This window comes from Oncorhynchus mykiss, chromosome 18 (assembly GCF_057628025.1).
Source record: "Oncorhynchus mykiss isolate SJ-2025 chromosome 18, ASM5762802v1, whole genome shotgun sequence".
Lineage (NCBI taxonomy): Eukaryota > Metazoa > Chordata > Actinopteri > Salmoniformes > Salmonidae > Oncorhynchus > Oncorhynchus mykiss.
Window position 1 is genome coordinate 65,304,989 of NC_143039.1, and position 21,761 is coordinate 65,326,749.

Sequence of the window (21,761 nt, forward strand, 5' to 3'; positions counted from 1 at the left end):
TTTCGTGAAATTTAAATATGTTCTACTTTGTGGCTGTGGTAACTAGTGGAAACCGTCGTGGTCCTGCGTATCTGCCCTCTCATTGGCTGGAATGGTCCCACCTGATCTTGCCTCCTCCAAACTGTCTTCCATTATTTTCATTGTTAAGAGCGGCCGCTATAGTATTTGGTCAATTTCACCAAAGGTTATAAACCGTCTCTCCGCCCTAGGGAGTCGTTGTTCACAAAGCGGCACGGCGGCCTGTCTAGCACCCGCCTATCCTTTCTTTGGTTTGGTGGTAACTTCTGTATTGTAAATATTCGATGAGGGTTGTTAACGTTAACCACCTGTAAACAATGGACAGAGATGCTGGCCTCATGACATGAATATGCATAGCCAACTCAAGACAACTCCAAAATAAAGTGTTTTTTTCTAAAAGTTGCCCGGGATGTCACGTGTCCTACATATATCAGTAACTTGTAACAGCTTAAGCCGTGTGAAACTTCTAATCGATCATATAAATCTCGCGTAGCAACAGTTTTTTTCGTTGACCAAATTCTAAACTCACTGACCTCCATACAAAAACGAATTTCTTCGAGATTGTCCACCCTTTTGTCCTCTGTTTACCCCCTAACTCCTTGCTTGATGGGCGAAACAATGAAAAACCGCCACCTGCTGGAGGGAGACAGATTTTCCGCCGAGTTGGGCCTCTCTCTTCCTTTTACTCTCTGATATTCTGTGTTTATGCGCAATACATTTCCCTTCAATCCATACAGAAAAAAAGCGGTGACGCAGTACACACAAGACCGCTATTCGTCGCTCAGGAAACGGACTGTGCTCGAGACCGATTGCATTATGAACAAATTTCGCCTAGGCATGCGAACAATTATGCATTGCTACTCAATTTAAGGACAGGCCATTTATTTCAGTTGTAATGCTTAATATTATTGAGATATTAGATTCCGTGTTAGCAGTGAGCTAGCTAGCTATCTATCAAGCATCTTCTGACAGTGACATTTGTCTCTGCCTTGTGCTGTGTTCTCCTTCTTGGAATGGGATCGCAGACTGATGTTCCGAACAGCTTAGTGATTCAAACGAACAAATCCAGGTAATATAACGTTAGTTTGCTTTTAGATGGGTTTGATACAAGTCAATGAAGTACTGTTCGAGGTGTGAGACAACTTTGTGGATGTCTTACTGGCCAAGTTATCATGTTCGATAAGCTATAAAGACTAGCTAGCATTTCTACATCATGCACTCTATAAACAAGCTAGTCTAGCAGCTAGCTAGCAAACTCAGCACTGCAAGAGCCTATAGTCAGCCAGTTTTCTAGAAATCTAGCTAACAGTTTCGCTACATGTCTCTGCTACCATCAAGCTTAAATGTGTGTTTAAGAAACTATTAAAGTATGACTTATTTGCTAACATAGCTAGTTATGTCTTATTGGCTAGCTTACTTAGTGTTCCACTAACTGTTCTGTCATGCACTAGCTAGCTAACTTTTTCTTCCACAAACCTGAGCCAAACCTTGCTGCGTTGCCTAGTTGAGGTGATGACACTACCGTGTTTTATTTTTGTACTTATGTATTCTATATTGTTTTTTTATACAAACCCTCGGGCTTCCAACCACACCTGCACACCGTTTTTATGTATTTGTTTGATCTGTATTGTTTATCACACATGTTTAACTGATGGATTTGTTGCCCCAACTTGTGTATAACAATGCTTGACAGATGATTGGGTGAAGTGGACAGCATATCTTATCACATCATTCCCTGCACACGCCCTTTTTGTTTGAACACTAACATACGTGGAACAGGAAGTCACTGTCCGAAGTTGATAGTGTACTTTTGTAAAGAACAATGATACACTGAATAAGCACAAAAGTCCTGTGGACAGTGGTTCTTTCCATTGTCATCTCAGCCCTGTGCAAGTAGGATAGCCTAGGTGTTTGTTTCTGCATTCACTTCTTCAGTAGACCTTTTAGTGATGACACAATTAGGCCTTGATGTCAAACACCAAGTTTCTGCTTTTATGCAGCAAACTAGATCCTCTCATGAAAGCAGTAAGAGATAGATGAGAGCCCTTGCACTCTTATCTAACGTCTTCAAGAATGGCCATGCATTCAAATAGCCATGTCATAGATTCACAAAATGCTATGCTAGTCTCCAAGCATTCTGTGCTTATAGGCTTATGCCATGGCTATTCCAATGCATATCTGCTCTCAATAGGGTATGCCACTCCCACACTCATGAGATCTCAGAGAAATAATTTAAGCATTGACAGAGCTGCTGTGAAAAGCGAAATATGATAATTTGATTTGTTTTTTTTACCTGCATGTATTATGCAGCCTTGATTAGAAAATGAAGGTAGCCTATATATCGTTGTCTGTATTAGAACATGGTCTGTGAAATCCTTGGGACGTCCCTACTTCCCCATTGAAGTTGAAATTATGGTTTAGGGTAGGGATGTCCTGAGAATCCTGGAAAGCACTGACTACTCCTGAGTGACGCAGCGGTCAAAGGCTCTGCATCTCAGAGCAAGAGGCGTCACTACAGTCCCTGGTTCAAATCCAGGCTGGATCACATCCCATAGGACAGCGCAATTAGCCCAGTGTCGTCCGGGTTTGGCTGGGGTAGGCTGTCATTATAAATAAGAACAAATTCTTAACTGACTTGCCTAGTTAAATAAAAGTTAAATAAAACGTTTTTTTAAATATATTATTTTATAAATAGAAAATAGGCCTACTACTGGGATAGGCAATTTGGCCCTGTTTATAATCCATGCCAGGGATTTAAACAATGCAGAGAAACATAGGATATTTGCTAAATATAATTTATATAGCAACTTTCATGAATTCTTAATATGCACAACAGAGCATAATTTCAGTTCTACTCCATGCTTTTCTTTCTAAACAGCCTTCCGAATTATGCAATAATGAACATTGTAGATAGAAATGTCATGATAGAGCTGACATGATTCATCTTCACTCATGATTTTTATATTTATGAGAGAAATGTTAGTTCTACACAATGCTTTTCTATCTGAAGACCGAAGTATGTTCTACAACATTGTTGTGCCTGTCTGACCCCAGCCCAAGTTCATGATTAATTGTGTCTGTGTCATTCCCCACAGAGTGAAACGTGTCATGGATGACTCGCCTGTCTGTCTGTCTCTCTCCTTCAGATCCTCCGTCTCTGAGTGACGCAGCTATGTATGTGTTTGGGCCCCATGGTTGACTGCCAGGTGTGTGTAGTGTTTTTATTCCCCGTGCTCCTCCATAGCCAACCCCAGCCCAATATCCCCCAGCCCCATATCCCCCAGTCCAAAGCCCTAGCCCCATATCCCCCAGTCCAAAACCCTTGCCCCATATCCCCCAGTCCAAAACCCTTGCCCCATATCCCCCAGTCCAAAACCCCAGCCCCATATCCCCCAGTCCTAGCCCCAGCCCGCTTAACCCTGTATCAGAGTATTTTGCTTGAACTATCCCCTGTCTACGTCCTAGCCCCAGCTCCAAACCCGTGCCCGTTTTCCCCTAGATCCTTCTCCTTCCTTTCCTCACACCAGCCCCCTTGCCCATTCAATTCAAATCACCCACTTCCAGACCTAGCACCAGCCCCACTCCCAACCCTGTTCCCCCAGCCGCACACTCTATCCGCCAGCCCAACACTCTATCCCCTACCCCTCTCTCCTGGCCCACCACCATCTATCTCCAGCCCACGTCCAGCCTCCATACCATGCTGGGGAGAAACATGTCCCAGAAGCTGAGTGGGCTGCTGATAATCTTGGGGCTGGCGTGGGGGCTCATGTTGCTGCGCTACACCGTGCAGCAGCCGCGCCACAAGAGCAGTGGCGAGCTACGCCAACAGATCCTGGAGCTGAGCCGGCGATATGTCAAGGTGCTCAACGAGGAGAACCAGAACACACTGGGAGGACCGCAGGGCCCCTCCATGGCCGGTTATGGTAAGGGCTGTTTTAGAGAGAACCTGAAGCTACACTTTTCTCTGGTTATGGCTCTGGAAATGAAAGGGACCGCTAATTTACTACTTGAACAAAAATGGATTGTTTTATTTTTTTCTCTTGCTCTCTCTCTCTCTCACACACACACACACACACAGCTGATCTGAAGAGGACCATAGCAGTGTTGCTGGACGACATCCTGACGCGCCTGGTCAAGCTGGAGGGGAAGATGGAGCTGGTCGCCAACACTTCAGCCACTAACTCCTCCCATCCTGCAGCAGGCTCCCTGGCCTCAGCTCCAGTTGCCTTACACAAGCAGGACACGCCAGGCAACCACCGCCTGGAAACACCTCGCCTCCCTCCACAAACACCCAACAGACCTCGCCCAGGGGTATAGTAGTGTGGGTAGTGATTGAGGCCTTGTTCAAGTAAAAAGTGCATCCTTTCTTCTTTAGGTAGTCACTGATCTAATAAGGATGGTCAGGTGGTAACTTTCCTTTTGCTTATCCATTCATTTACAGATCAGTGATTAGCTCATGGGAGGAAGAAAAGAGTGAGGATGTATTCTAGATCATTTAAAACTAACCTAACCCTGAGAAAGGACTGACTGCCTGTACCTTTCCAATAACTACTTGGCTGATTGACATTTTTTTACATAGACATTTGAGCATCTTTTTTAATACTCTCAGTCATGGACTCTTAGGCATACATTTTAGATTCCCTAATTGTTTTTTCATGAAAGGGTCTACAAACTGCGGCTGTCTTTGAGGATGTCTATGGGCAACAACAAAGCATCAACAACAGTAGAGGAAATGAACAAATGTTTGTACTCTGTGGAGTCTTCAAGGAAGCTGATGATGAATATGAATGGCACAGCCACCCCGATATTTTATCCCTTGGACAGACCGACTACGAATTTGCTGTACTGCTTCTTTAAATCTCATCCATATCAGAAGTTGCTCAACTAAACAATGCACTCATGGTAGTTTTGGAAATTATGTATTTGAGTTTGCAGAAGCTCCTGGTGTTAATATGTAGATTTGAAGAGTCCCTTTGAGCTGTTTTATATATATATATATATATGTGTGTATATATATATGATATAAAAAACTATTTAGCTGTTGTACAGTATACTTTTTTTTTAAAGGATACAAGTGATAATCCAAAGAATTTTATTTGCACTCTCCTTGAAGGCTTCAAAAATGTATTTTTACTTTGATTTTAGATGGTGTATAACAAGTCGAATGTAACTGTCAATAAGCAGATGATTACCAAGTGGTTACAATTGATCAATTCCAACTTCATCTCTATCCTCTTTGTCAGTACCCAGACTGTTAGTCCTTGTTGATTCCCCTTGCAGATACGAATGGTTAGGGCCAGGACTTTTTCCTGACGGACCAGTAAAAAATCTTATCCCAATCAATGTACACCCTGTTTTTTGTCTCAGTTTAGCCCTCTGATGAAGTTGCTTGTCTATTTCTTCCACATATCAGTCTGAGCTCACATTACACAGCGATTGTTGGGGGATGTCCTAAAAATAGTGGGCTAACCCAATGTTTATACTTTTAACTTATGGGACTGCCTGTCTATGGAACACCCTTACCCCCTTTACTACAAACCATTGGCTGCATCCTGATTCTCCACCCTTACAGAAATGTGCACTTAAGCATGATCTTTCAAATCAAAGTTTATTTGTCACATGCCCCGAATACAACCGGTATAGGACCTTACTGTGAAATGCTTACTATCAAGCCCTTAACCAACAATTCCCCATTTTCTTTTAAAGTAAGAAAATATTTAAACAAAATAATGTAACACAACAACAATAAAGAGGCTATAGACAGGGGGTACTGGTACCGGGTGAATGTGCAGGGGTACAGATTAGTCGAGGTAAAATGTACATGTAGGTAGGGGTAAAGTGACTATGCATAGATAAAACAGTGAGTAGCAGCAGCATAAAAAAGGGAGTCAATGCAAATAGTCCAGTTAGCCATTTGATGGACTGTTTAGCAGTCTAATGGCTTGGGGTTAGAAGCTGTTAAGGAGCCTTTCGGACTGAGACTTGGTGCTCCGGTACTGCTTGCTGTAGGTAGCAGAGAGAACAGTCTATGACTAGGGTGGCTGGAGTCTTTGACAATTTTTAGGGCCTTCCTCTGACACCGCCTGGTATAGAGGTCCTGGATGGCAGGAAGCTTGGCCCCAGTGATGTACTGGGCCATACGCAATACACTCTGTAGCGCCTTATGGTCGGAATGCCATACCAAGCAGTTGCAATACCAAGTGGTGATGCAACCGGTCAGGATGTTCTCGATGGTGCAGCTGTAGAACTTTTTGAGGATCTGAGGACCCATGGCAAATCTTTTCAGTCTCCTGAGGGGGAATAGGCATTGTCGCGCCCTCGTCACGACTGTCTTGGTGTGTATGGACCATGATAGTTTCTTAGTGATGTGGACGCCAAGGAACTTGAAGCTCGCAACCCGCTCCACTACAACCCTGTCGATGTGAATGGGGGCGTTCTCGGCCCCCCTTTTCCTGTGGTCCACGATCAGCTCTTTTGCCATGCTCACGGTGAGGAAGAGGTTGTCGTCCTAGCACCAGACTGCCAGGTCTCTAACCTCCTCCCTGTAGGATGTCACATCATTGGTGATCAGGCCTACCACCGATGTGTCGTCCATCAAACTTAATGATGGTGTTGAAGTTGTGCGTGTTAACGCAGTAGTGGGTGAATACGGAGTACAGGAGGGGACTAAGCACGCACCCCTGAGGGGCCCCCGTGTTGAGGATCAGTGTGGCAGATGTGTTGTTGCCTACCCTTACCAGCATGCATTTAAAGCATTTGATTGGTTTAAGCATTGGCTGGAGGGTATTTCCATCATTTGATAAACCTAGAATCCTTAATTGAAACAACAAGCTGTCTCTGCTCCTGTTTTGGTAACAACGTTAAAGGATGGGCCAGCGAAATGTAACCACTCTCAAATTCATAGACCGAGGTATGGATGCAAGGACTGACCATACATGATATCAAAAGTATAGTACGAACCATGTTTTGAGGCTATACATGTTTGTTTACATGTACATTGTTTACAAACATTGGAGTAAAACAAGCTAATATTATGGATTCCGATAGGGTACGACAGTTGACCTAAACTCATGAGTAATTTACAAGTTATATTATTCAAGAATCAATGGCTATATATCATTCATTTATAAGTCCCAAAATGGATGTAGCAACTAAGGATTCAAGATTTAAATTAATGTCTAAGTGTTAAGGCTCATGTCCTCGCCTATAACCTCTGGCCACGGCCCTCCCTTGCCACTCGCATCAAGTTTCTCAACTCTGCTCACTCGCACCCTTGAATATTTAAGCAGCAGTTTCTCCCTCCAGTCTTGCTTATTCCTGTTGGTGAATGCATGGGACGGACAATTTATGTTTTCCTTTCCATGTTGTGTGTGACTGACTTTCCATTATTGTCTATAAATGTTAGTTTTAAGATCCTTTTAAGTTGATTTTAAAGTTAATTTGCTGCTGCCAAATGACTGGATATTTCCTGTCAGTCCAGCATGTGAGATGCATTTCAGTTATTTGTGAGTCATGCTTGTATGTTAACATGTTTGTACAGTGCTTTCAGAAAGTATTCAGACCCCTTGACTTTTCCACATTTTGTTACATTACAGCCTTATTCTTAAATATATATTTTAAATCCTTAGCAATCTACACACATACAAAATAGATACCTTATTTACATACAGTGGCTTGCAAAAATATTCGCCCCCCTTGGCATTTTTCCTATTTGGTTGGGGGGGGGGGGGTTGTATCATTTGAATTACACAACATGCCTACCACTTTAAAGATGCAAAATATTTTTTATTGTGAAACAAACAAGAAATAAGACCAGAAAAATTAACTTGAGTGTGCATAGCTATTCACCGCAAAACTGCTCCAGCTCCTTCAAGTTGGATGGGTTCTGCTGGTGTACAGCAATCTTTAAGTCATACCACAGATTCTCAATTGGATTGAGGTCTGGGCTTTGACTAGGCCATTCCAAGACATTTAAATGTGTCAAATCAAATGTATTTATATACTCCTGAGGCATGGTCCTAGGGCTCAGGTCCTCCGAGAGAGAGAATTAGAGAGAGCATTCTTAAATTCACACAGGACACAGGATAAGACAGAAGTACTCCAGATATAACAGACTGACCCTAGCCCCCCGACACATAAACTACTGCAGCATAAATACTGGAGGCTGAGAGGCTGTGTCCTCTTAAACCACTCAAGTGTTGCTTTAGCAGTATGCTTAGGGTCATTGTCCTGCTGGAAGGTGAACCTCTGTCCCAGTCTCAAATCTCTTTAAGATTGAAACAAGTTTCCCTCAAGAATTTCCCTGTATTTAGCGGCATCTATCATTCCTTCAATTCTGACCAGTTTCCTAGTCCATACCCACAGCATGATGCTGCCACCACCATGCTTCACTGTGGGGGTGGTTTTCTCAGGGCGATGAGAGGTGTTGGGTTTGCGCCAGACATAGCATTTTCCTTGATGGCCAAAAATCTAAATTTTAGTCTCATCTAACCAGAGTACCTTCTTCCATATGTTTGGGGAATCTCCCACATGCCTTTTGGTGAACACCAAACGTTTTTGCTTATTTCTTTTCTTAAGCAATGGCTTTTTTCTGGCCACTCTTCCGTAAAGCCCAGCTCTGTGGAGTGTACGGCTTAAAGTGGTCCTAAGGACAGATACTCCAATCTCCGCTGTGGAGCTTTGCAGCTCCTTCAGGGTTATCTTTGGTCTCTTTGTTGCCTCTGATTAATGCCTTTGCCTGGTCTGTGAGTTTTGGTGGGCGGCCCTCTCTTGGAAGGTTTGTTGTGTTGCCATATTCTTTCCATTGTTTTATAATTGATTTAATGGTGCTCCGTGGGATGTTCAAAGTTTCTGATATTTTTTTATAACCCAACCCCGATCTGTACTTCTCCACAACTTTGTCCCTGACCTGTTTGGAGAGCTTCTTGGTCTTCATGGTGCTGCTTGGTGGTGCCCCTTGCTCAGTGGTTGCCCCTTGCTCAGTTGCAGACTCAGGGGCCTTTCAGAACAGGTGTATGTATACTGAGATCATGTGACACTTAGATTGCACCCAGGTGGACTTTATTTAACTAATTATGTGACTTCTGAAGGTAAGTGGTTGCACCAGATCTTATTTAGTGGCTTCATAGCAAAGGGGGTGAATACATATACAGTGGGGCAAAAAAGTACTTAGTCAGCCACCAATTGTGCAAGTTCTCTCACTTAAAAAGATGAGAGGCCTGTAATTTTCATCATAGGTACACTTCAACCATGACAGACAAAATGAGAGAAAAAAATCCAGAAAATCACATTGTAGGATTTTTAATGAATTTATTTGCAAAATATGGTGGAAAATAAGTATTTGGTCAATAACAAAAGTTTATCTCAATACTTTGTTATATACCCTTTGTTGGCAATGACAGAGGTCAAACGTTTTCTGTAAGTCCTCACCATGTTTTCACACACTGTTGCTGGTAATTTGGCCCATTCCTCCATGCAGATCTTCTCTAGAGCAGTGATGTTTTGGGGCTGTTGCTGGGCAACACGGACTTTCAACTCCCTTCAAAGATTTTCTATGGGGTTGAGATCTGAAGACTGGCTAGGCCACTCCAGGACCTTGAAATGCTTATTACGAAGCCACTCCTTCGTTGCCCGGGTGGTGTGTTTGGGATCATTGTCATGCTGAAAGACCCAGCCACGTTTCATCTTCAATGCCCTTGCTGGTGGAAGGAGGTTTTCACTCAAAATCTCACGATACATGGCCCCATTCATTCTTTCCTTTACACGGATCAGTCGTCCTGGTCCCTTTGCAGAAAATTGTGCAAGGTCACCTCCCTGACCAAGACCCTTCTCCCCCAATTACTCAGTTTGAGTCTTGGTGGTTCCAAATTTCTTCCATTTAAGAAAGATGGAGGCCACTGTGTTATTGGATGACGTTCAATGTTGCAGAAATGTTTGGGTACCCTTCCCCAGATCTGTGCCTCGACACAATACCTAAAGGACTCTCAGACCCTGAGAAACAAGATTCTCTGGTCGGATGAAACCAAGATTGAACTCTTTGGCCTGAATGCCAAGCACCACGTCTGGAGGAAACCTGGCACCATCCCTATGGTGAAGCATGGTGGTGGCAGCATCATGCTGTGGGGATGTTTTTCAGTGGCAGGGACTGGGAGACTAGTTAGGATCGAGGCAAAGATGAACAGAGCAAAGTACAGTGGGATCCTTGATGAAAATCTGCTCCAGAGCTCTCAGGACCTCAGACTGGGACGACGGTTCACCTTCCAACAGGACAATGACCCTAAGCACACAGCCAAGACAACGCAGGTGTGGCTTTGGGACGAGTCTCAATGTCCTTGAGTGGCCCAGTCAGAGCCCAGACTTTAACCCGATCGAACATCTCTGGAAAGACCTGAAAATAGCTGTGCAGCAACGCTCCCCATCCAACCAGGCAGAGCTTGAGAGGATCTGCAGAGAAACTCCCCATATACAGTTGTGCCAAGCTTGTAGCGTCATACCCAAGAAGACTTGAGGCTGTAATCACTGCCAAACGTGCTTCAACAAAGTATGGAGTAGAAGGTCTGAATACTTATGTAATTGTGATATTTCCATTTATTTTTTTTCATAAATTAGCAAAAATTTGTAAACCTCTTTTTGCTTTGTCATTGTGGGTTATTGTGAGTAGATTGATGAGGGGGAAAAAACGATTTAATCAATTTTAGAATAAGACTGTAACCTAACAAAATGTGGAAAAAGTCAAGGGGTCTGAATACTTTCCAAAGGCACTGTATATCCCGCTTGTATTTCCCTAGTAAACCATAACATTATCCTGCAACCTTTCCCCATGTGCTGCTGTGTTCACAATTAAACCCCGCTATTTGGATTCCCGCTTCATCTAATTTCATCTGCTTTCTTATCGATGTGGCACTTTGAACTCTGAACCAGTCAAACCCTCCTTATACAGTCCAACATTGCTATAGTAAGTGTGCAAGTGCAAATTTGGATGAAACACATGCTGTTAGATCTGTGCAAGAGAATCAATAAGTTTGAGTGAAGGGTTTAAGGATTGGTTTGGAAATGCAAAACTGACCCAAGATCAGCGTTCAGCAGCAACTTCACCCAAGACAAGGGCAAGTTGACTGGAACCCAAATTATATTTTTTAAATGTAACCTTTATTTAACCAGGTAGGCAAGTTGATAACAAGTTCTCATTTACAACTGCGACCTGGCCAAGATAAAGCAAAGAAGTGCGACAAAAACAACAGAGTTACACAAACAAACATAAGGTCAATAACACAATTGAACAATCTATGTATAGCGTGTGCAAATGTAGAAAATTAGGGAGGTCAAGCAATAAATAGGCCATAGAGGCGAAATAATTACAATTTAGCAATTAACACTGGAGTGATAGATGTGCAGATGATGATGTGCAAGTAGAGATACTGGGGGTGCAAGAGGGTAAGTAATAATATGGGGATGAGGTAGTTGGATGTGCTATTTACAAATTGGCTGTGTACAGGTACAGTATTCGGTAAGCTGCTCTGACAGCTGATGCTTAAAGTTAGAGAGGGAGATATAAGACTCCAACTTCAGAGATTTTTGCAATTCGTTCCAGTCATTGGCAGCACAGAACTAGAAGGAAAGGCGGCCAAAGTAAGTGTTGGCTTTGGGGGAGACCAGTGCAATATACAGTTGAAGTTGGAAGTTTACATACACTTAAGTTGGAGTCATTAAAACTCGTTTTTCAACCACTCCACACATTTCTTGTTAACAAACTATAGTTTGGGCAAGTTGGTTAGGACATCTACTTTGTGCATGACACAAGTAATTTTTCCAAGAATTGTTTACAGACTTTTCATTCACTGTATCACAATTCTAGTGGGTCAGAAGTTTACATATACTAAGTTGACTGTGCCTTTAAACAGCTTGGAAAATTCCAGAAAATGATGTCATGGCTTTAGAAGATTCTGATAAGCTAATTGACATAATTTGAGTCAATTGGAGGTTTACCTGTGGATGTATTTCAAGGCCTACCTTCAAACTCAGTGCCTCTTTGCTTGACATCATGGGAAAATCATGGGAAAAGAAATCAGCCAAGACCTCAGAAAAAAAATTGTAGACCTCCACAAGTCTGGTTCATCCTTGGGAGCAATTTCCAAATGCCTGAAGGTACCACGTTCATCTGTACAAACAACAGTACGCAACTATAAACACCATGGGACCACGCAGCCGTCATATCGCTCAGGAAGGAGACGTGTTCTGTCTCCTAGAGATGAACGTACTTTGGTGCGAAAAGTGCAAATCAATCGCAGAACAACAGCAAAGGACATTGTGAAGATGCTGGAGGAAACAGGTACAAATGTATCTATATCCACAGTAAAAACGAGTCCTATATCGATATAACCTGAAAGGCCGCTCAGCAAGGAAGAAGCCAATGCTGCAAAACCGCCATAAAAAAGCCAGACTACAGTTTGCAACTGCACATGGGGCAAAGATAGTACTTTTTGGAGAAATGTCTGATGAAACAAAAATAGAACTGTTTGGCCATAATGACCATTGTTATGTTTGGAGGAAAAGGGGAAGCACGAGGGTGGCAGCATCATGTTGTGGGGGTGATTTGCTGCAGGAGGGACTGGTGCACTTCACAAAATAGATTGCATCATGAGAATGGAAAATTATGTGGATATATTGAAGCAACATCTCAAGACATCAGTCAGGAAGTGAAAACTTGGAAACCCCAAGCATACTTCCAAAATTGTGGCAAAATGGCTTAAGGACAACAAAGTCATGGTATTGGAGTGGCCATCACAAAGCCCTGACCTCAATCCTATAGAACATTTGTGGGCAGAATTGAAAAAGCGTGTGCGAGCAAGGAGGCCTACAAACCTGACTCAGTTACACCAGCTCTGTCAGGAGGAATGGGCCAAAGTTCACCCAACTTATTGTGGGAAGCTTGTGGAAGGCTACCTGAAATGTTTGACCCAAGTTAAACAATTTTAAGGCAATGCTACCAAATACTAATTGAGTGTATGTAAACTTCTGACCCACTGGGTATGTGATTCAATAAATAAAAGCTGAAATAAATCATTATCTCTATTATTCTGACATTTCACATTCTTAAAATAAAGTGGTGATCCTAACTGACCTAAGACAGGGAATTTTTACTAGGATTAAATGTCTGGAATTGTGAAAAACTGAGTTTAAATATATTTGGCAAAGGTGTATGTAAACTTCTGACTTCAACTGTAGGAGTCTGGTTATACTGTAAACTCTCCTTCCAGACTCACATTAAGCCGAAATTGTCCAGTCCCTCCTGCAGCAAAGCACCCCCACAACATGATGCTTCCACCCTAGTGCTTCACGGTTGGGATGGTGTTCTTCGGGTTGCAAGCCACCCCCTTTTTCCTCCAAACATAACGATGGTCATTATGGCCTAACAGTTCTATTTTCGTTTCATCAGACCAGAGGACATTTCTCCAAAAAGTACCATCTTTGTCCGCATGTGCAGTTGCAAACCGTAGTCTGGCTTTTTTATGGCGGTTTTGGAACGGTGGCTTCTTCCTTGCTGAGCGGCCTTTCAGGTTATGTCGATATAGGACTTGTTTTACTGTGGATATAGATACTTTTGTACCAGTTTCCACCAGCATCTTTACAAGGTCCTTTGCTGTTGTTCTGGGATTGATTTGCACTTTTCGCACCAAAGTACATTCATCTCTAGGTGACAGAGTAGTGATGCTAGTCGTGCGGGAGGGTGTGGGCAGCAATCGGTTGAAGAGCATGCACTTAGTTTTACTAGCATTTAAAAGCAGTTGGATGCCACGGAAGGAGAGTTGTATGGCGTTGAAGCTCGTTTGGAGGTTTGTTAGTACAGTGTCCAAAAAAGGGCCAGATGTATACAGAATGGTGTCGTCTGCGTAGAGGTGGATCAGATAATCACCAGCAGCAAGAGCGACATCATGGATATATAGAGAAAAGAGTCGGCCTGAGAATTTAACCCTGTGGCACCCCCATAGAGACTGCCAGAGGTCCGGACAACAGGCCCTCCGATTTGACCCACTGAACTCTATCTGAGAAGTAGTTGGTGAACCAGGCGAGGCAGTCATTTGAGAAGCCAAAGCTATTGAGTCTGCCAATAAGAATGCAGTGATTGACAGAGTCGAAAGCCTTGGCCAGGTCAATGAAGACGGCTGCAGAGTACTGTCTTTTATTGATGGCGGTTATGATATCGTTTAGGACCTTGAGCGTGGCAGAGGTGCACCCATGACTAGCTCGGAAACCAGATGGCATAGTGGAGAAGGTACGGTTGGATTCGAAATGGTCGGTGATCCCCCTTTGAAGAGGGGGATGACCCCGGCAGCTTTCCAATCTTTGGGGATCTCAGACGATATGAAAGAGGTTGAATAGGCTAGTAATAGGGGTTGCAACAATTTCTGCGGATAATTTTAGAAAGAGAGGGTCCTGATTGTCTAGGATCCAGATTTTGCAGCTCTTTCAGAACATCAGCTGTCTGGATTTGGGTGAAGGATAATCGATCATTGAAGTTATTGATTATCGTAGATAATATTTTCCTATTTCATGGGTTCTGTATTTACAAAGCAGTTGATCAACTAAGAGACAAATAGCCATGGCTGGGTATGGGTGGTCAGTATCCAACAATGTTCATATGGCAAATGGGTAGAGTTACAATGGCTTATTGGGGTACACATGTTTGGGGACCCTATACAGAAATGGCAAGGAACACTATTGTAATACCGTAGCTACATCTGGTCAAGAATCTTAGTTTGTTATTCAGACATAGGCCTACAAGATCCGCATTTGAATTGAATCAATAAATGGATGGACTGTGGAACCGTAATATGAAGCAGGCGTGGCAGGAATCAAGATGACGTCGGCACAAAATTTGCAGTTGATAAACAAACTAAAAACTTCCGTCCTCCTCCGCCATCTTCCACCACGAGAAAGAGCAGAGAAGCGCAAAGGAGGACACTGTATTTTGTCTGGAAACGTTAGCTAGCTCACTAGCTATATCGTTAATCTCTTTGCAAAATGAGTGACATTGAGGATGGAAACTTCGATGGACGAGTAAGTATTAACGTTGCAACGCAACCCAAAACAATGTCCTGTCTTTCCTCCCTTGCTTACATACAGTACTCTAGCTAGCTAACTAACAGGGTAAATTAATAACCTGCTATCTTTGTTAGCAACGTTCTGGCAAGCTAGCTTAGTAGGCTAATTAGCGGTTTGAGCAGCTAACGTTAATTAACGCAACAAAATTCGTAATTTAACAAAGGTAGTAAGACAGAAACAAGAGGTTCTGCACACTATTGTAATCTTACTAGGATACACTGGTTCGTTACTGTTAGCTAGTATAGTAGTAGCTACGTAACGTTACCTTTCGCTAGTTGCCAGCCGAACAATACAATACTAGCTACGTCGCAAGCTAGCTAGGTGACGTTTCTAGCTAGCTAACTGGCTAATGTTATCGCTATCTTTGGTTATCGTACATGATGCTACCGGTAGCATAAACGTAACTTTATGCACGTGACACAGAAATGAGCGAGTTCGCTATTCGATAGCTCTCAGGTAAGTTTGGTGCCTTTGTCGTACCAGTTGCAGTCAGGCAATCTGAGCTTCAAGCCGCTCTTCCTTTCCTGTTTACAGCAATCTTTCATTATAATCTTGTAGCTAAATCAATTAGCGGTCAAAGTAACGTAACATCCCACATTGTAGCTAATGGTGAAAGTGAAGCCGTTTTCTAAAGTCCTCTCACAATGTTCACTTACTCAGTGTTATGCTGCAACAATGTATTACAATGTTGCTCTATTGAAAAGTTGTACTCATCACTAAACCCTTATGAGATGATGGGTAATAACTAAACAATTTTTGCAAGTATAGTTTGTCCTGCTATACTAGAGATGCTGTAGATATTCATTTCACGAAATATTTTAAATTTTTCTATAAATTCATGATCTTTAATTGTATTGAATGTTCTTTTTTCATTAAGGTTATTGATCGTGAAGGATGTGAAGAGTTTTATCCAAGAATGTGGAAGAAAATATCCAAGAATAAACGAAGGCTTTTTTGAAAAACAGTTACAGAGCAGAACATAGAAGTGGGAAGGGGAAAATGAATGAAACTGGAAGATTGGTGGTCAGATATAGAAGCGCTTGCAGTGTGTATGGCTAAAGGTGAAAATGGTTTCTATTTGGGGAAGAGAGAACCCGGAATCAGAAAATGAAAATGGAAAAAAGAAGAACTACGAAGAACAGTAGAATTCCTGAGAGAAGGAAGTAGAGTATATAAAGAATCTGGAAGAAAGAATGAATGTATCCCTAGGTTAAGTAAATGTACAGTATATGTTCCAAGTGTCTTTACACTTCTATGCTCCATTTCTATAGTTTAAAAATGCATGTTGACTTTAGTTTGACCCAGGTAGAAGAAATGAGACATGGGATATGTTAACATTGACAGGGTTCAAACATATTATTAATCCAAGTGAAGGATTTTTTTTGTTTTTTTTGTTAATCTTCTCTATCATATGTAATAGACGTGGTGGAGCGCTAACCCTTTCCTCCACAGTGTATGAGCTCTAGTGATTTATGTCTGGCTTTGAAAAGTTGCTTGTGTGTGTTCCTTCTGAGTAATGTGTGTGTTAAGTATAAGAGGGGGTCTCTTTAACACGCGGCTACTGTAACATTAGGGCTCTCGCTCCCCATCCAAATCGGACCGTGGCAGTCCTGTCCGGGTCAAGTCAGAGAGCAGATCCGGCTCCGCGAGCCCATCAAGGGCCGCCAAACACTCAGAGTCTCGGTCCCGCTCTAAGTCCAGGTGAGTCTGTCCTCCTGTTATTTCTCTTAGCAGAAATAACTAATTGATTTCCATTCTATTTGTGGAGAGTGATGTTTCAATGTGCTGTGGGTCAAGTTGACAATTCTCTTGCTCTCCCCTTTTCCTCATTCCTTCCTATGGCCCTCTCTCCTCCAACCTCTCTCCAGGTCTCGCTCTCGGAGGCACTCCAACCGCAGGTACAGCCGCTCTCGCTCCCCCTCCAACCGGAAGAAGTCCCGTTCCTACAGCCCGGAATACCGGAAGAAGAAGAGCCAAAGCGAGTCACCTAACCGCCGCCATACCAGCAGCAGAGTGAGTATCACATTGCTGACAGGTCACAGGTCAGGGTCTGACTGCTGAATGAGTAGAGCAGTACTTCGCAACCCTCTCCTTGGTAACCACCAGACGTTTCACATTTATTGTAATCCTAAATTGTCACATCTGGTTCAACTAGTCGTGGGCTTGATTATTAGTGAACTAGTTACAGCAAGTGTTCCAGTTTTTAGTATGTGAAACATGACAGTTACCAAGAAGAGGGTTGGGAAACCCTGTGGTGGAGGAACAGCTCAGTAGGGTGTAGAAAATACCAAATTGTCACATTTGTTAAGGGCTTGCAGCTGCTTTATGTAATTGTGGAACTTTATTAGGATGTGTGTACATAGTTAATTGTAGGTAGTGTTAATTTACAGCTCAGTATGGTATAGAAAATACCAAAGCTGTATTGTCTGTTACAGGAAACAGAATGCTGTGACTTATTTAATAACCCTTTTATTTAACCCTCCCTCTCTTTATGTCAATAGAGCCATGACTTCAGAAAAGAGACATTCGGTCAGGGAGCAGGAGGTGATGAGGATGCCAGGGTATGTAGACATTCTTACCTTTTTATCTTCTACATTAAAATAGCACTGGAGTATTTTAATGTGAAGGGGGGCCTCAACATGCAAATCCTGTGGTCTAGCAGTAACGCTCCTGAATACCGTCCCATGTATGACTCAGATCAGGGGTTGTGTGTAAGTGAGCGAGAGGGACTGAGACGATGAGTGATTTACAGGTAACTCACATGCTACTCCCAGTGGCTGGTAATCTACTTGTTCCTATCAGCTGCTGTGAAATCTGACCCCTTTGACCTCCAGGCGAACCCTGACCCCAACCAGTGCCTGGGGGTGTTTGGGCTGAGCCTGTACACCACGGAGAAGGACCTGAGGGAAGTGTTTGGCCGGTATGGCCCGCTGGCCGGGGTTAACGTGGTGTATGACCAGCGCACCGGGCGCTCCCGAGGCTTTGCCTTCGTCTACTTCGAGAGGATTGACGACTCCAAGGAGGTATGGAACAAACGTAGCAGTCTGGGCCTCTTTCGCAATTTGTCTTTCCTCGATTATTGCATCCTCTCTCCTTGCTCCTCAGCCTATTTTAAAAATGTTTTTAATTAACCTTTATTTAACTAGGCAAGTCAGTTAAGAACAAATTATTATTCACAATGACGGCCTAGGAACAGTGGGTTAACTGCTTTGTTCAGGGGCAGAAATACAGAATTATACCGTGTCAGCTCGGGGATTCGATCTAGCAACCTTTCGGTTACTGGCCCAACACTAACCACTAGGCTACCTGACGCCCCTATTGGAGTAGAGAGGTCTCTGCCCTCAAACCTTCTTGTCCAATGGGTTTTAATAAAGATTAAAGGAAAGGGGAATCTAGGAAAGATTCATTGAGAGAGAGAGTTTGGGGGAAAAGGTGATGTCTTATTCAGAACCAATTTTATCGTCATAAGAAGTGCTGTTAATCATTGGGTAATACAGTAATACCTAAGAGTCGACGGTAACTTGTGGTGTCAAACGCCTTATTCCTCAATCCTTGAATATCTAAAAGGTTCAAAATCCTTTTAATTTGCTAATTCATCTTGAACAATTGATATTGTACGCTGACTAGTCTATGCATTAGCTTTCATATTGTATCTGTTGGGTGTGACTACTCATAAGCACCAGCAGGTGTCAGGCCTGCCACTCAAAGTTCGCTGTGGTACCAGTCACATGGGACTCTTCACTGTAATGAAGGTTCTAAACCCAGAGGCCCATTATCGCAAGACTTTGAGGATTGCTTGCGAAGCAGACTCTGTAGACGGGGTTTGAGAAGTCATTCTTCCTTCATTTTCTTGAACTCTAAAGGCACAGCTTGGATTTGCGCCACTGTCTTAAGTAACTGAAAATGTTACTCAAACCTCGTGACAGTGACAACTTTATATCGAAGGAATGCATTTCATTTGAAGGCCTGCACATGCGCAGTTCGGTGTGATACGTTAGACCCGATGACGTGTTTCTGCATATGAGCTTAGCTAGCCAACGTCACCATGACATCGCCTACAAGCGTGATCTGGGATTTCTATCGGAGAAGCAGTTTCAACGGCTGTGCTGGCTCAATGGGACAGTGCAAGCCGTGCTCAGTATGCGCACGCATTAAACCGTGTCTTTACCCTTCACCCCAAAACTATCCCTGGGCAAGTAGAACCCAGAGTTGAGATGGAGAGAAGCTCATTTTCAGAGTAACTGATTTTAAACTCCTATCATTTGGTTCCTCGTCTCTTTTTTTTTTTTCTAGGCGATGGAGCGTGCCAACGGTATGGAGCTGGACGGGAGACGTATCAGAGTGGACTTTTCCATCACCAAGAGGGCCCACACCCCTACGCCTGGCATCTACATGGGCCGACCCACACAGTAAGTATAGGATGGTTCATCTCTGCTCATTGTGTAATTTTACAGATGTCTTGCTGCCAGTGTGCCAGTGTCTCCTGTGGGTATTGTGTGTCTGTTTTTTCTTTCTTGGATGTCGTTGTGTGAAGTAGTGATACTGGGGGATAGTATTACTTAGCTTATTGGTAGTTATGGGTTGTGTCTGAAATGGCGCCCTGTCCCTTATATAGGGAACCTGGTGCCATATCGGATGCAGACAAGGATTGTTTTAGGGAATCTTGTAACTCTCAGTAAACATGAACTTGTCCCTTCTTCAGTAATGGTGGTGGTGGTGGAGGAGAGCGAAACAGTGGCAGCAGTGGTGGAGGGAGGAGGGGCCGGGACTCGTACGACCGATACGATGATCGACGGGGCGGCGGCTACGACCGTGGATATGACCGTGGATACGATCGGGGAGACCGAGGTGGAGACCGGGGATATGACAGATATGACGAGTACGACAAGTACAGGTGAGTTATACTCAGGATGTTGACTTTATTCAAGAGATTCACATTGGAGATAACCTTAAGTAGCTACGAATATATTTGGAATAAAAATATTCTATTTTTTCCCCCCAGGGCTAACTCAACATTGCTGGTGTTCATGTTAAATTTGAGGGGATGAATGGGGTTACTTGTCCAATGCTGGCTAATATTGTGAGTTATTCCTTCTTACGCTAGTGTACATCTTTTTGTTCTCTCTCTTACAGTCGCAGGCGCTCTCCCTCTCCCTACTACAGTCGATACAGGTCACGCTCCAGGTCTCGCTCATACAGCCCACGTAAGTACAAACACCTCAACAGCTTTTGTAAACTTTTTAAACCATACTCTGGTGTTTGATGTCTGAGAGAGCCTTAGACACTAACATGCGTCATTGTCTCTTTGCAGGACGATACTAACAGACTTCCATCAAGATTAAGTTTTCCTTTTCTTCGTGACCCACATTGGAACGGAGCCGTTTGGGAGCTTTGTCAAGCTAACTGAAGTGTTTATCAACAGACAGAATCTCCTCTGTGACTTAGCACGGAAGTCAGAGTTCGGACAGAGAGTCAGTCGTTTGTTTACGTGCTGTAGATGTCTTAATTTTTTAAAAACTTTTCGATGCATCCATGTAGTGTTTGCTAAAGATCTAGAGGGTGGTAATGAAACTAATTGAGCCTGTTTTGAGTGTCTTTAGAACGTACCCTTCTCCATCACTGATCTGTAATTGACTGTATAAGTGGAAGCATGGTATACATTTTATTGCTTTCACCAATCCAGCCTTGACAGATCAGTGATTACCTCAAGGGAAGAAAATATGTATTTAATATTCAAAGTATTCAAACAGGCTTTTTGGTTTTAGTAGGAGGAAATGAATCAGTGGATTGAGAAGGGTCTTCGTTTTTGAGTTGGTTGTTTATTGTCGGGATACCTCCGGAGATTTTTATTTAGATGTATGATTTTTTTATTTTAATGAAAATAAAAACCCAAATCTTGATGTGTGATGGTGATTGAGCTTGATTCTGATATGAAAGTGAAGCCGTGGGGGTACCACTAAAAATGTCTCATAGATATGCATTAGTCATTACAGATGTTTTGTTTATATTGATATTAAGAACTTCTAGACCACAATGCACATCCTAATCAACATGTATACAATTTCAAATATCTTCTGTGGAGAAATACCAAAACCCACAAGATTTCTGTTTTCCTGTTGGAGCAACAGAAATGTGATAACATGCGAAAGAAATGCTCATAAGAATGGTACAAACATTTGTGCTGCTCATGATTGATAAATGTGGCCATTGCTTTTGACATTTATCATTTTACTGAAATATACCTTCTCAAGCTTATATCCTCTTTCCTGTTTTTCATTGTATTCAGTGGCAGGGTAGCCTAGTGGTTAGAGCGGTGGACTAGTAACCGGAAGGTTGCAAGTTCAAATTCCCGAGCTGCCCCTGAACAGGCAGTTAACCCACTGTTCCTAGGCCATCATTGAAAATAAGAATTTGTTCTTAACTGACTTGCCTAGTTAAATAAATGTAAAAAAAATAATAATCTCTGTTCGGATTGAAAAATCACGCTTCCTATTAGCCCCTCTGTTTTACTATGTAATGATACACTAGTCCAACTCCTTTTTATAGGGTGTGTTCAGCACTGTGAAGCATTCACAACACTGCAGATAGCAATACACTATAGAGATAGAGGACACAGCATTGTTTGTGCCCCATTATGGTGC

General features: G+C 42.8%; 3 protein-coding genes across 5 annotated transcripts in view; 2 read left to right on the forward strand and 1 right to left on the reverse strand.

Moving 5' to 3' along the window:
- fam221a (family with sequence similarity 221 member A) overlaps window positions 1-788 on the reverse strand; it is a 29,092-nt gene extending 28,304 nt beyond the window's left edge. Inside the window, exon 1 of the mRNA XM_090209089.1 lies at window positions 552-788. The gene's annotated coding sequence lies outside the window, so the exon portion shown is untranslated. The remainder of the gene's footprint in view (window positions 1-551) is intronic.
- Window positions 671-5,357, forward strand: LOC110496585 (coiled-coil domain-containing protein 126). Of its 3 annotated transcripts, none has more exons than XM_021572561.3 (4): window positions 671-1,087; window positions 3,165-3,941; window positions 4,097-4,339; window positions 4,460-5,357. In XM_021572561.3, the coding sequence occupies exons 2-3, from the start codon at window positions 3,716-3,718 to the stop codon at window positions 4,333-4,335; spliced, it is 465 nt and encodes a 154-aa protein (XP_021428236.1). In that variant the 5' UTR covers window positions 671-1,087; window positions 3,165-3,715; the 3' UTR covers window positions 4,336-4,339; window positions 4,460-5,357. The 3 variants fall into 3 exon arrangements, with proteins under 3 accessions (XP_021428236.1, XP_021428235.1, XP_090065216.1); XM_021572560.3 differs by having other exon boundaries at window positions 4,097-4,329; XM_090209090.1 differs by having other exon boundaries at window positions 752-1,087; window positions 3,114-3,941; window positions 4,097-4,329.
- A 9,245-nt stretch (window positions 5,358-14,602) lies between these two features.
- Window positions 14,603-21,020, forward strand: tra2a (transformer 2 alpha homolog). The gene is made up of 9 exons (XM_021572562.3): window positions 14,603-15,075; window positions 16,694-16,821; window positions 16,989-17,133; window positions 17,622-17,681; window positions 17,955-18,143; window positions 19,414-19,529; window positions 19,823-20,014; window positions 20,254-20,324; window positions 20,432-21,020. The coding sequence occupies exons 1-9, from the start codon at window positions 15,040-15,042 to the stop codon at window positions 20,440-20,442; spliced, it is 948 nt and encodes a 315-aa protein (XP_021428237.2). The 5' UTR covers window positions 14,603-15,039; the 3' UTR covers window positions 20,443-21,020.
- Window positions 21,021-21,761: the final 741 nt, after the last annotated feature.